The sequence below is a fragment of the Archocentrus centrarchus genome, chromosome 2 (genome assembly GCF_007364275.1).
Source record: "Archocentrus centrarchus isolate MPI-CPG fArcCen1 chromosome 2, fArcCen1, whole genome shotgun sequence".
Taxonomy (NCBI): domain Eukaryota; kingdom Metazoa; phylum Chordata; class Actinopteri; order Cichliformes; family Cichlidae; genus Archocentrus; species Archocentrus centrarchus.
In genome coordinates, this window is record NC_044347.1 from 25839113 (window position 1) to 25853589 (window position 14477).

At 42.2% G+C, this 14477-nt stretch overlaps 2 protein-coding genes across 13 annotated transcripts in view; one reads left to right on the forward strand and one right to left on the reverse strand.

Annotated features, from left to right (window-relative positions):
- The window catches only part of zranb3 (zinc finger, RAN-binding domain containing 3), a 180865-nt gene that overhangs the window by 116946 nt on the left and 49442 nt on the right, over positions 1–14477 (reverse strand). The window contains exons 1-2 of one of the 5 annotated variants that reach the window (XM_030746910.1): positions 11023–11055; positions 8530–8732 (exon numbers count right to left, since the gene is read on the reverse strand). In XM_030746910.1, coding sequence (XP_030602770.1) covers positions 8530–8675 — 146 coding nt within the window. In that variant the 5' untranslated portion in view covers positions 8676–8732; positions 11023–11055. Of the gene's footprint in view, positions 1–8529; positions 8733–9755; positions 9931–10299; positions 10661–11022; positions 11056–14477 lie in introns of those variants that run through there. The other 4 variants (XM_030746895.1, XM_030746901.1, XM_030746925.1 and 1 more) reach the window with 4 other exon arrangements.
- Positions 10053–14477, forward strand: part of r3hdm1 (R3H domain containing 1) — a 55856-nt gene continuing 51431 nt past the window's right edge. For 7 of the 8 annotated variants that reach the window (XR_004021033.1, XM_030746942.1, XM_030746973.1 and 4 more), the window contains exon 1: positions 10053–10196. The gene's annotated coding sequence lies outside the window, so the exon portion shown is untranslated. Of the gene's footprint in view, positions 10197–14164; positions 14324–14477 lie in introns of those variants that run through there. The other variant, XM_030746934.1, reaches the window with a different exon arrangement.

The window sequence follows — 14477 nt, forward strand, 5'->3', positions numbered from 1 at the left end:
TAGGTATCTGTACTTTACTTGAGTATTTATTTTTCTCAGTACTTTTTACTTTTACTCCCTACATTTTTACACAAGTATCTGTACTTTCTACTTCTTACATTTTCAAACAGACTCGTTACTTTTTAACACGTCAGAGAGAAGTTTTTATTTCCGGTCAGTGCGCCGTCAAACATCAAACGATCTGAGCCTAAACGGAGGAATAATAACAGATAAGAGACAGTCGTACTGGCGTATCCTCCATCACCGGGGCTTACCGGGTACAAAGGGATTAAATACGCAAACCCCTATAATTAATGTATCATTTATAGCGCTATAATCAGGGGTTACAGCGGGCCGGACAGAGTCCGTAAGTTGTGCTCGCGGGACATAAACAGGTTAGCTAGCGCTACTGAAGAGGAGCGAGTATAAAGGGAGTAACGTGTGGCAGGTAAATGCAACGTTTCTAAATTATCAACACAGCAAACACACAAAGTGTGTGCAGTTTGTCACACAGTGTATATGCTAGCTAAAAGAAGAGCTGCTGTATTTCAGGGAGAGCAAAGAGAGAGAAATTCACTCAGAGATGGAGAAAGAGGACAGGAGAGGAGGAAGAAGAGAGGTTAGATTTAAAGGTAAGGACTGCAACACAAACTGAAGTATGCTGACTTTGTGTTATTCAAAGATTGTATGAAAATACTGCAGTTTAGTACGTAATAAACAGGTTAGCTTGCTCTGCTGTATTTACATTAAAGCTCTGTGGTGGACTGGTGCACAGAGGCTGTGTTCATGGTCACAGTTACATGAAGTGTAGCAGAGATGAGTTTGAATCAAAGCTGCTGATGCTGAGATTCATTCACTGAATCCAACATTTCTACAGCCTGTATGCTGTCAGTGTAGGGGATGGAGATCAGCTCAGATAGCTGTGAAATACTGGGTTACATCTTTGTGAATTCACTTCATCCACACAGAGCAGTAAACCTCAGAGCAGCAGCAGCAGCAGGTCAGCTGATCACAGCCTGCACACCAACATCATTTACTGGAGCTCACAATAGAAAGTTGTGATTCTTCTCCCCATGCAGAGCCACTACAGCTGATCTTAGGGTTCCTCCACCTTCTGAATCCCACTGTAACCCCTGAGTATCCTCATGTTTGTGTTTAGGTGGAGGCACAGTCACCCTCTACTATGGAGGACACAGAGAACAGAGCTGTGTTTAAATTGCCTTTCACAGTTTGTGTCCTACATAACAGATTCAAGCTGAGTGCATTCATTAGGATTAAAATTTAGATTGGAATAATGTTTTTATTCTCATGTATTATTTTATATTATTACAATAATGAGGTTCAGTTAGCTTTACAGAATGCCCCGAATGATCTGGCATGACCCGTCAATACTTTCCTGAGGCCCAAAGAAAAACAATAATAAAAAAGAAGTCTCCATTTCTATCTGCCAAAACAAAATAACCAAATGAATGCATCAAACAGCCTGTTAATTGGCCTGAAAGAGTGTTTAGCAGGTGCCTAATGGAAAAGGATGATCTAGTTAAGTCACATTCCTAAGAAATATACTTAAGTACGTTAAAATACAATAAAATGCACTTACTGCTGCTGATTTAGCTGTGGGATTCTCAGGTTTCAGAGATAAACGCTCTCTGAATGATCGAGGACCAAGCCTAATTAGCCCAAATGATTTTATGGAAGCACTCCACGCACAGCCTCTATATTGGGAATAGTTATTATAGTTGTAGAAGTACATCAACCTGTATTTATTCAGAGGACAAAACTCTATATCTGGACCATCACAGAAAGAGAAAACACAGTATTGACCTCCTCTAGCATCAGCAGAGCATTTCTTATTCAATAAAAACTTACAATTAGAGCAGCTTGGACTGCAGCAGACGGCTGGTTTCAAACTACAGTCAACACCTTTCATCACCTTAATGGAAGTGACCAGGAGATCTTAATGGACGCACTTTTACTACCTGGGTAGTGTATTTTACATATGTACCCTGGGTAAATGTCTTCTTTAAAATAGCTGAGTCTATACAGATGTCAGCACTTAAATGGCAAACTTCTGCCCAACTTTCTAAACAATCAACCACATCTCATGGGTTTTTATTGTCATATGGTACCACAACTTTCCCACATTATCCCCCATCTAGCTTCCATAAAATTCACTCACCCTCCCACACAGGCCGATACAGCCGACTCCATAAGTATTTGAATTGCAACAACATTTGATGTTTTGCTTCGGTACTCTTGATGCTCTGGATGTGAAAAGAGACAATGACTATGAGATTTAAAGGAAAAATCCGCCCACGGATCCTCCTACGCTGTTAGACATCCAACATCAATCTATGATGTTCAGTGCATTTCAGGAGGTATTTTATAATGAAGGGCTGCCATTTATTCTTCGTCTGTCAGCCTGCCTTGTCTAGTTCAATTTCAGGTACTGATTTCCTACATGTACCAGAACTGTTATATGCCTTCCTAAAAATCCAGCAAGTCAGCAGCTGCATTATTGCATTCTGGTCTATTCATGCTGAAAGGTAGAAATATTATTTCTGCCTTTTCTACTGTGATATTCAGTTGAATATTAGTATTCATTTCAGTCTCTTTGTAAGGAAACTGAAGGGACAAATGAAGAACAGCAGGGTGCCTCAAATATAAAGATAATCAAGGTTTCTGCTAATAGCAGTTCTTTTTATTTTTGCTTGAAAGTCTCTGTTTATGCTCTCCAGTTAAGATCTCAACCTCTCTCGATGCTTCCTGTAGCAAATATAGCATGGCTGTGAATGAGAGCTGTAGCTAAGCAGGATAAGCCTGACAAAATTTGCAACATTTTATTTTTAGAACTTTCAAAATAAAAAAATAATCTGCATCTACAGGAGCTGCTCAGCCATGGAAACCCGAGCAACAAAGCTCTCGGCACACAGTTTTTGTGCTGATGTTAATGTCAGAGGAGTGAGCAGAGCTTTGGTGACCTTTACACACTATGCGACCTAGCACTGTAACTTTACATGACCGAGTTCCTGTGGTTCCTGTGCTTCTAAAGGCAGACTGCATGGCTAGATGCATGGTTATATAACTTATGTGTGTTCTAATACTTTCATCCATTTAGAACATAATGCTAAAACAGATTTTCTGGTTGCTTATTCCCACTTTAAACACAAAACAATCATGTTAATTGTATGTGAACAAAGCTTAACAGTTTCTTATATTAACTTAGTGGCTGTAGCTTTTGTTTATGCCTGGTGGGCTGATAAGCTTTTAATGCATTTGTGAAAACCCTGGAAAATAAAGTCATCGCTGGAAGCCAAGTCTTTAATCAATGGATGGTATTAGAGTTTGGCTAATAATTGCAGCTCTGTCCTGACATTTATTACATATGGGGGAGTTCGCCCTACATCAGCGCCAATCAGTGTTTCAAGTTAAGATTTGCCATATTCAGCACAACATTTGCTCTTTTCTTAATACTTCCATAGGAATTAAAAGAGTAAGTGGAAGCCAGGTGCTGCTAAGTGTGAGCACCCCTAAAAGACAGACATTTTGGCAGTTTTATGATCTGAAGCATTCAGGTATGTATATGAACACAATACCACAATCTTCCCGGGACCGGACATCTTAGCAAATTCACCCCAAGGTCAGGCCGTGCTGTGCTTTGAAATATTACAAAAAACACAAGAGCTACATCTCAGACTCTGCATGCCTTTGTTATTTGGAAGGGCTGCCAGGAGAAAGACTCATATCTCTAAAAAGAACATGGCAGCACAGCTTAGGTCTGCAAAGTTACATATGAATAAACCATAAGACCACTGGAACAATATCCTTTGGACAGGTGAAACCAATGCAGAGATATTCGGCCATAATACACAGCACCACCAACACTGCATATCAGCACGAACACTTCATACCATCCATCAAGCACAGTGCTGGCGAAGTGATGATTAGGGCTTGTTTTACAGCTACGGGACTTGGGCACATTGCGGTCACTGAGTCAACCATGAACTCCTCTTTGTACCAAAGTATTCTAGAGTCAAATGTGAGGCGGACTGTCCAAGAGCTAAAGCTTGGCCAAAGCTCGGTTATGTAGCAGGACAATGATCTCGAGCACACTAACAAATCTACAACAGAATGGCTGAAAACAAAAGATTCAAGGTGCTGCAATGGCTCAGCCAAAATCCAGACCTCCACCTCACTGAAATACTGCAACAGTATTTAAGAGAGCTGTGCACAAATGAATAACCACAAGCCTCAAATAACTGAAACACAGTTGAAAAGAAGAGTGAGCCAAAATTCCTCCACAACAATGTGACAGACAGAAAATGATTTCAAGTTTGACGCTTATAGAACCACTAAAGGTGGACAAATCTGTGGGAAAATGGAATTAAGACTTCCATTTCATATGAAAAAAAAATATTCATTCACCAAGTGCAATATTCATCATCTTCATTATTATATGTATACACATATTTACTTTTCTTACAATGTACAGATGCACCAATGTATGTATATATTTTTATACATGCTATTTTTTGTATATTTTACACATTGTTTATTTCTGTATATCTCTTGATTATATTGATCATACTAGATTATAATATTTTCATATTTTTATTTTAGAGAGTTTGATTTTCTGTTACATGGCACTGAACAGGAGTGGTCCTCCAATCTCATTGTACATCCTGTATAATGACAATAAAGGCATTCTATTCTATTCTATTCTAAAATATAAAATATACTCAAGGCATATTTATCAATTTTGTATTGGTATGTTGTTTGTTTAAACATGTCTGTTGTTGTCTTAAGTAATTTAAAATGAATTTATTTATGTTCAAATAGTTAAACTAACTATGCTTAATCACAAATATCATGACATAGTTCATTCTGGAGGAACCCAGGACCCACTGCACCGGTGTAGGGTTTGAAAATGGGTCCAAGGATTTCATCTCAATTCCTAAGGGAAGCCAGTTGTTGTTGCCTGGCCTGTACAGGTCTGTGTGTCCCTCCATGGATTTTCCTCCCCAGACCATCACTGACCCACCACCAAACCGGTCGTGCTGAACGATGTTACAGGTAGCATAACGTTCTCCACGGCTTCTCCAGACCCTTTCTGTCACATGTGTTCAGGATGATCCTGCTCTCATCTGTGGAAAGCACAGGGCACCAGTGGTAGACCTGCCAATTCTGGTATTTTATGGAAAATGCCAGTCAGGCTCCACGGTGCCAGGCAATGACCACAGGGCCCACTAGAGGAAGTAGGGCCTTCGGGCTGCGTCATGAAGTCTGTTTCTGATTGCTTGGTCAGAGACATTCACACCAGTGGCTGCTGGAGGTTATTTTGTAGCTCTGGCAGTGCTCAGTCTGTTCCTCCTTGCACAAAGGAGCAGATACGGTGCTGCTGATGGGTTAAGGACCTTCTACGGCCCTGTCCAGCTCTCCGAGTGTAACTGCCTGTCTCCCGCAATCTCCTCCATGTTCTTGAGACTGTGCTGGGAGACAGCAAACCTTCTGGCAATGGCACGTATTGATGTGCCATCCTGGAGGAGTTGGACTACCTGTGTAACCTCTGTAGGGTCCAGGTATGACCTCATGTTACCAGTAGTGACACTGATCCTAGCCAAATGCAAAACTAGTGAAAAACCAGTCTCATTGTTGCCCCTCTATTGCACCTGTTGTTAATTTCATCAACACCAAAGCAGCTGAAACTGATTAACAACCCCCTCTCTTACTTAACTGACCAGATCAATATCAAAGAAGTTTAATTGACTTGATGCTGCACTCTGACTGAAAAGTGTTCCTTTAATTTTTTTTTTTTTAAGCAGTGTATCTTCAGCTAATACCATTTGTGTTTGTCTCCAGAGAGAAACGGTGTCCGTGCTGCTCTTGCTGTCACACTGATGCCAATTGACTGAGATAGCTGTCCACACAGTGCAGCGAGAGCCAATTGACTCCTGACCCACCCGTGCAACAAAGCGCTGCCTCCCAGTGTTCACGAATCAATATGGCCGCACCGCATCAAAGCAGAGCCCCTTAGATTGGCTCCCCCTGCGCTGACCTTCCCGAGAACCCACATACATATCGACTGGTCAGGGTGAAGGAAACGTGCACGTCCCAGTCAGTTCCTACAGTTAATGCTCGACACGTTGATACTTAGGGACTTAAAGGTAACTGAGAATAATTTTGTGGATAGCTAATTGATTTAATAGATACAGTCTCCTGACCATCTGGATTTAGAAAATACTGATATACTTTTTATTCGTTCCCTCACTCGACATAACATCTTGGAGCTTGGTAAGAAATCTCAGTTCTCACTGCACTAAAGTGGAGCTGAAACTATTTTAAAACTCCATTAGGGAAATTATCTGTGCAAAAATACCATCCTATTTGATTAAATCACACACTGATGCTACAGTGGAAGATGTGCTTTACTGCAGAGCTCTGTATGCTCAAATGAACATCATCATCACCATCATCAGGAAGTGAAAAATCAAAGCGTCAGTGACAAACAGAACCTTTGAAGTGCTTCTTCTAGCACAGCATCACAGACTGAAGGTTGCGGTAATGATAATCAAGTTTATGCACTTGCTTATCATTACCTTGCAGGATTTATGGATATTCAGGGTTTGTTCACATTCAGTATCAAGACCACTGACTATCCTTAAAGCCTACTCTTGAATATGCATAAGCCCTACCATCAGTATGAGTCCCCCATTTTCTTCCAGTGAGGACAAGTACATCACACACACTGACAAAAATGGAGCCCCGGTGATTTCACACTCTTAAAAGCATCACTCCATAGCACTACAGATGCCCAGAAACTCTACAAGGTCTCTTTAAAGCGAATAAACTTCTGTTTGTGTCTTTTTAAAAATGATAAGTTAAACTCATAAGCAGTAAAAAAACACCATTTCTTAACTCCTGCCTCAGCCTTGGGCCAGGATCCCATGAGGAAGTGCACAGGTATAACTGCAGACTCTGCCTAGGCCTTGTTGTTCTTATAATCCTGCTTCTGAGGTCTGGGCAATAAATCAATTTTTATTTTCCATCACAATTTTGGCTTCCAATGATGAATTAAACAAGATGGAATTTAGATAGACACAATTATTATTCTACATGCATTTAGAAACAATGTTTTTGTTTTGCCTTTTGTAATAAATCCACCGCACTTCCCTTCTTTACGGCGGCGCTCTTTCACCCCTCACAGATTCATTCCCTGTTCAGTTCAGACTGAGCCGTGACGACAGTGGTCAACAAGGTTTATCTAGAGAAATGAAAAGTCAGCCTTGCCCTCTGTTGCTCTCCCCACGGCTTAAGCCACATCCATTTTTTTTTAAGACTCTGTTTCACATTACTGTAAAGAAGGTTTTTGTATGTCTTCTGGATGGGACGGGATGCGCTTTAGAACCAACAAAACACACATAAACAAAAGTGGCCCACATTACAGTTTATTCCACATATTGTGGGTTGAGCTTCACTGTCTCTGACAGCCCTGAGCCTCCCGCTGCACTAACCTTATTTTTTATATATTTACTTACTTGGTTTTCACTCGAAATATTCCCAAAGTTCATGGAAATCCACTATTAAAAAGTAAGTTTTTTTTAGATTCAATAAATGCAATCTTGACTGAAACCAGAAATGACCAAAAAAACATTCTGACCCCTGAAGTTTGGTAAAAATGGCCCATACGGGAGGAGGTGCTAATTTTCAGGTGGCAGCTCTTTCACCCAATTTTGATAAAATTGGGTTTGAATTGAAACTATATCGAATATGCACTTAAATGTTCAAATTTCTAATCTCACATTATCTATATCTGACCTCTCGGGTAGCAGGGAATCTGTAATCTTACACCATGAAACGCATATACGCTTTACATTTCCTCGGCTGGGGCCCTGCGCAGCTAAATGATAAAATGCGTGTGGCTGTGGAGACATCCAAAGACAGACATGCAGCCAAGGGATCAAACATGTCGTAGTATTCTGGATAACTAAAGAAACTGATGTTTCTCTGTGTCACGATATCGCACCTCGACATAACAGACTGACGTGGCCCGGCAGGCTGAGCACTAAATACGTTCAGCACAGTTTATTTTTGTGAACTGAGGTGAAGTAACCGCAGTGTGCTTTCTAATAACATGTTTCACACTAAGGCTTCTCTATAAAGAACATTTTCTGATGAAATATTATTACATGAAATAACAAAGCAGGACGTAAAAGCTTTACAATTTATGACTAAAACTCTTGACACTTTAGATTCAGCACATCGAAATCCAGCAGACAACTACTGTGGACTGCCGTCCCCTTTAAGCTGCAGCTAATACTCTCCTGTATGCTTATACAACAGATATGACTTGAAAACATCTCATAGCAATAAATCAGTACTTGCAGAGGTGGAGTGTAATGCTGAAAACAGAGCAGTACTCCACTGTTCTCTGCAGGTCTATATTCATTGACCACTATCTTTATAAGCAGTTATTATTGATTTGCAGGTATGAAGCGACCTGCACATTTAATTTTAAAATGACTGGATTGCTGCCGGGGTGTCACTGCTCACCGTCCGTTCCTAGATAAAGCAAACTCCACTCCCTCCCTTTGGAAAGGCATCAGGCGCTGCAGGAGTTTGTGAGGAAGGCCTGACAGTTGCTCCGACCATCTTGTATCACAGCAAGAGGCCTCTAGGCCATTATTATCCATTTCCATTAGCAAGTCCTCATCAGTTTCTCGGTCCTCGCTCAGGCAGCCGGCTCCAATTTTAGGCTGGAGAAAGAAAAAAAAATAAAAAATAAAAATTGTTGAACTAAACTGTACACGGATTAGCATCTATTACACAGCAGATTTTGTTTAGCACACCGACTGCTGGTTTTATAATAATGGTGAGTAACTTTCCTCTGCAGTCTGCTGGCATTGACAGGAATATAATTATTAGAGGCTGGATGATGAAGCACAGAGATAGTAAAAGATGCCTGTCTCAGCCACCTCCAGTCACAACAACAACACCTCCTCTGTGTTGCCTCATCACTCTGGTCAATCCATGCTGCCACATGTAATCACAGCCACTGAGACAGGTACACCAACCAACAACGCCACACAACTATGACTGTGGCTAAGAGTTAAAGCATCCAATATGGACAGAAAGTTGGCTCTGCCTGCACTTAAGAGCTGGCACAAGGTGTGTTTTCATGTTTTTCATGTATGTAATTGCTTGGCATCACCACTGTGCATTTAGCAGTGCCACCTTTCATTTAATTCCATGAATATTAGGGCACAAGGCCGCACAGGAGTCTGTTTTCTGTGGTCCACCATTGAAAACAGCCTGGAAACGCCCCTGCGAGGCATACCGAGGAAAATGACAAGTTAGGGGCCGACAACAGGCAGACAAACAGATCGCCCCACACTCCCTGAACAATTTTAAAATTAGTGTGTCTGTAGCATGCTTAGCTAGAGGTAGTAGCGGACACAGGAAGTCATCAAACTCCCTACAGAAATAAAAGCACCACCCTTTATCTAGCTAACTAGCTACATTACTTTGACTACTCGCTGTTCTGCTGCTTCTTAGCTATCCTGTAAGTAGGCAATGATATTACATTTTTTATGTTATATGTGTTTATACGCAATATCACCACTTGTTTGTCAAGGCACAAGCATCCGTTCAGTGCTACGTTGTTGTGAACCCAGAGCTATTTGGTCAGCAAAGCCAAATGAGAATACACGAAGATTGTTTTCGTTTGTATATGCAAGGTTTCTCCCACAGCATATAAACCTAACATTGGTTTCTCCTACCCCGTGAAAGTGCGGACTTCAAGCGTTGCAGGTAACCAGCAGCGTGAGCTGAAACGCCAGGATGGTTTCGCGGCAAATTCAAGGTACACTCGGTTTATATCACCCGGCACCCGCGGACTATTCCGCGTAACTTCCTGGCGCTTTATCATTTAATTCTATCACAACTCAACGTAAGGTATGAAAAAAATATATTTCTTTGGAGATGTGTGCAACAAATGACGAAATTGTCTGAGAAACTGCCTGCCTGTTTGCTGATGTAAGGTAATTACAATAAAACCCCACCACCAAACGTGAGATATTTTCAACACCCTGCGTGTCGAGCGTGGGGAGCTGACGCACACAGCCTGCCGCTGGACGCTGCCTCTCACTCCGCCACAAATATTAGCTGCTTCACCGTCGGTGGAGACAACAGCTCCTGTACACCGATTGTAAACCAAAGCGGTAAGGCAACATAAGATATTTGCGGTATCCTGTCCTGCATTTGTTGGTTTGCGACAAATAATGTTAAGTGGGTGGTTGTAATCATGCAACACGAACTAGTTACCAGCGAGCACCTCCCTTTGCTCGGGTAGGAAGGCTCAGGTCGCCGGTGTTTGGCCGCTTTCAAGCGTTAGCAAGCCACGGTGCCAGGTAAGAGTCGTTAGCTTAGCTCCGACACGAGCCGACGCCAACTGTAGCTCCGTGTGGTGCCTGACTCCTCGGCACACACCCCGTAACCAAAAACCACATCCAAACTGTGAGCAGGGACACTTAAATTCGGCGTCCGTCCCCAAAACCAAACAGCAGTTGTTAAATTGTACATTATTATTCAATAACTTTCAGGCCTGCATCGACTGTCTCTCCCTGTAATGTGCCGCAACGGGCAGCTGACTGATGTTAACTGTTAGCCAGGTCAATAAATTGATCCTTAATTGAGCCGTTGGACTGCTTGGCTGAATATTTCATCGGCCGAATTTTAGTCTCCTCAATTTTTTACCACACCAAAATGTTTCATGTTGTCTGTCTGGGGTTTGTAGGTTTGCCGATGCAATTGCCAAGTTTGCAGTGGAGTCCGGTGTGACAAAGTCTATGTTGCAAAACTGATCGTTTAAGTTACGCTGAACGTGATTAAATCAGAGTAATCAATAATCCGAGTAAATGCATTTGTTTTGAATGTATTCTACCAAACCTCCTCTGTGCTGTGACCCGGGCTGTAGCCCGCAGTGTCTTGGTTTATAGCTAGAAAGCACAGAAAAACAAGTCACATTATTATTAATAAATTACACACATGGTTGCGCAGTTTAGCCAGAGGTACCGGAGAGGCCAGCAAACAGGCTCTGAAAGGGTTTTTTTTTTTTTTTTTGTATTAAAATATAACTGCACCCATGTCAGTTAGGATTGTAACTCTGGCTTCAAATTAATTCACAATTCTGAGCATGAATAGATAATAATAAATGACCACAGTGTTAACACTGATGTACAGTAGTTTAGTTCAGCTCTATTAGTGTTGTCAGAGAGATTAAAAAGAAAAAAGACGTGGATAGTAAACCCTGACTTGAAACTTGAATGGCTATAAATCAGACATCCAATAACCTAGTTTGGTAGTTGCTCAATAATTAAGCTATAACCAGATAATCAGATGCAGATGGTTATCGCTTCATTGACTCAGAGAGACAGAAATGGCCATACGAGCCTCCAAGTTGCCACCAATGAGGCTGAGCATCATGATAGCATCATTTTCATTACAGTACCAGTGGAGCCTGGTGGGCGGAGAGTGGATGCCGGCTCAGTCCCTGCGGCTGCTGTTTCACAGAGTGGAGATGATGTGCTTTGCAGCAACATGCTCCATATTGTGTAGTGTAACATGCCCTTTTGCTGGATTATTACCATAATTGATTTGGAGATCTTACATTTGGTTGTTGCCATGCTGAAGTGATATTTAACATGGTTTTTACCTGCTGGGTGAGTGCAACACGTTCAAATCACTGCTCAGATTTTCTCTTACCATCGTCTGCATTCCCCTCTGAGGCTTAAAATAAATGCTAATAATTGTTTACCAAAAACAGTTTCACCCGCTGGCTGCTCGAGCCACGGCAGCACGCTGCTCTGTTGACCATTCATTACGCGGGTTTGGGCCGTATTCGGGAGCTGATGACATTATCCGATATTGAGGTTGAGGTTGCCGTGTAATAGCTTTCACCAAAGATGTGGCCCCGATGACTAAATAATTCATCGCCTTCCAGGGGGAGAAAAGGGGAAAAAAAAATCTTTCATTCCTATAATATTTGGCCTGAGCCATTAAATAATTCATCCTCTCCATCCATAAATTGTTTGTTCAATTGGTGACCTTTTCATGGGATTAAGAAAGCACAATAATAAATTCTTCAGAGACCTGGCATAACGAATGGTACAATTATGAGGCAGGATTGGATCGGATCGTTTGTCGCAGCCTGCTGTTGGTTGCTAAGTGACAGCAGGAACTTTTCCGCCCACTGTGTTTGCTCCTAAAAGTCTGAGTGACTGAAAGGACAAAAACAATCACATTATGGCAGTCTAGACTTTGGCTGCGCATAGGACCTGTTTGTGACTTCCTGTGTCTTTGACAGCCTGTCAGTCACTTGAAAGTAGATTGTATTCACAGCGCAGTTATCGGCACGCCATCTTCTTTGCATGTACAGAGGAGAGAGGCTCATTTCTTTAATAAAGTAAACGAGGCAGGTGGAGAAGGCTCGGAGTCCTAATTGTTTTTCCTGTTAACCCCTCTGAAGTTATGAAAGGCAGATGTGAAATGGAGGCTGTTGGGGGTGATTTTTAATCGTGCACAGGAGGCATGTTACCTTTACCGCTCTGTGTGCTAGATCCCTAGATTAAAGATTTCCTGCTGCATTAATTTTACTGTTAAATTTGTTTTTTTATAGATTTGTTTTATCTTCATATGATCGCATCTCTGATTGGAGTAGGGTTCACTCATAGGGATCATTTTGTGCAGAAGAAGAGGGGAGGCCTCCTTTTCTGTGAAAGGCTGAAGCAGGAAGCCCAGTTTAGCAAAGAAAGTTGGTGACCACCACCGTGATACCCATTGCCTCTTTATTTTAGGTTTTGTCGAGCCAGCTAACGCAAAGAAAGACGGGCTATGTTGAACTTTGAACTTTGTAAGGTACCTCTGAGGGGGGAGCTAGCATGTCACAAGTCTGCAACAAATCTGCGCAGTCCTGTGAGAGCAGTTTGAGATTGGGGGGGGTTGGGCTTGTTACGGAGTAATATTTTTGTTTCGTCCCTGATACTGGCTGAATATCGGTATCCTGCTGACTGATACCAGCTAATGATGTGTCACATCAATGTTTGTGTTGGTTAAATAAACAAAAACAAAATAAATGCACAAATCTGACTTATTTTCTGAGCATTGCTTCATCTCTGCTGTCCAGGTCTCCTGTACAGTATCAGCAGTGCTCTGGCAAAAAGCTAAAAATTGGTATGATGAAGACAGCTCACTTACTTTTTAGGTCTTTGTTTTCCCTCACACAAAGGCGAAATAAATAACAAAAAATCCAAATTATAGTATTTTAAACTATTTAAAATGATTTTTATTTTAAAAACAGGTCACGTTCTTTGCAGTGACAGTGGTAGAAAACCAAAATATATTAACGAGGGAAAAAAGCAGTATCAGCGCAGATGCACTGATTAGGCATTTATTGTGTTTTTTTTTTTTGTTTTTTGTTTTTTTTTTTTAAACCAAAATTCCTTATTGCAGCATATTTCCTTTCAGTTGCAGTAACAGGAGGTTTTTCAGGTGTTGTCTATCTCTGAGTCAGTGGGATTAGCTGTAGCCTTGATTTCTTGTGTGTGGAAAGCAGGGTGCCAGCTTGAATGGGAAGGTAGCCCAGTGAACAGCTCGGCCTCTCAGCGGCCAGCGCCTCCCCATCGTCTATCCACCTGCTCTTTGAGCACCTAGCTGGCTGCAGAACCGTCGCTCCTGTCCCCAATCTTCTCCTCCTCCCCTGTTTGCCGCCTCTTTCTCTCTCCTTTCTCTTTCCTCTGAGCTCCTTTCTTTGCCTTTCTCCTTTCTTTTCTCTACCTCCCGCCCTCCTGTTTTTCTCCTCTTCCTCGGTCTCCTTCCATCTATCCCATGTCCCTAGCTGCCCTTTTTCCTCCTTATCATCCTCCTTCCCCCGCCTCTATCCTAAAGCAGCTAATGAAGAGCCCCATTTAGCTGGTGACTTTGGTTCAGTCCGCTCTGTTGCGCCGGCCGGCCTCGGCCGCCGTGACTGGTTGTTGAGGCTCTGACATCACACAGGGGCCAGCTGTTGATTTGGCGCTGTCTCCAAGGCTGGCTGGCTTGATGGGTTGTGGCAAGTCTCTCTCTCTCGCTCTCTCTCTCTCTGTGACACCCACACCCCTCGTCCTCTCCCTTTACACTCTCCTCTCCCTGTCTTCCACCCTCACTCAGTGGAGCGAGCGTACAGGAGGCAGCTGCCGAGGAGCGAGCTGGGAGGCGACTCCAGCCTCCTCTCCAGCAAATTGTGCCTCCTGTACAATGGAAACTAAGCGGTCGCATAGCAGAAAGGATGGAGGGCAGAGCTGCCAGGCAGGTACGTCCTGCAGCACTTTGACAGTGAGCAGACATGATTTAGTTACAGTTGGTGTTATTTGTTCTTGTGCTTTTTTGAATATTTTCTTCATGATTAACTTTTTGGGTTGGTTGAATTTTTATTTTTTTTTTCCCCTTTATTGCATGTTTCCTTT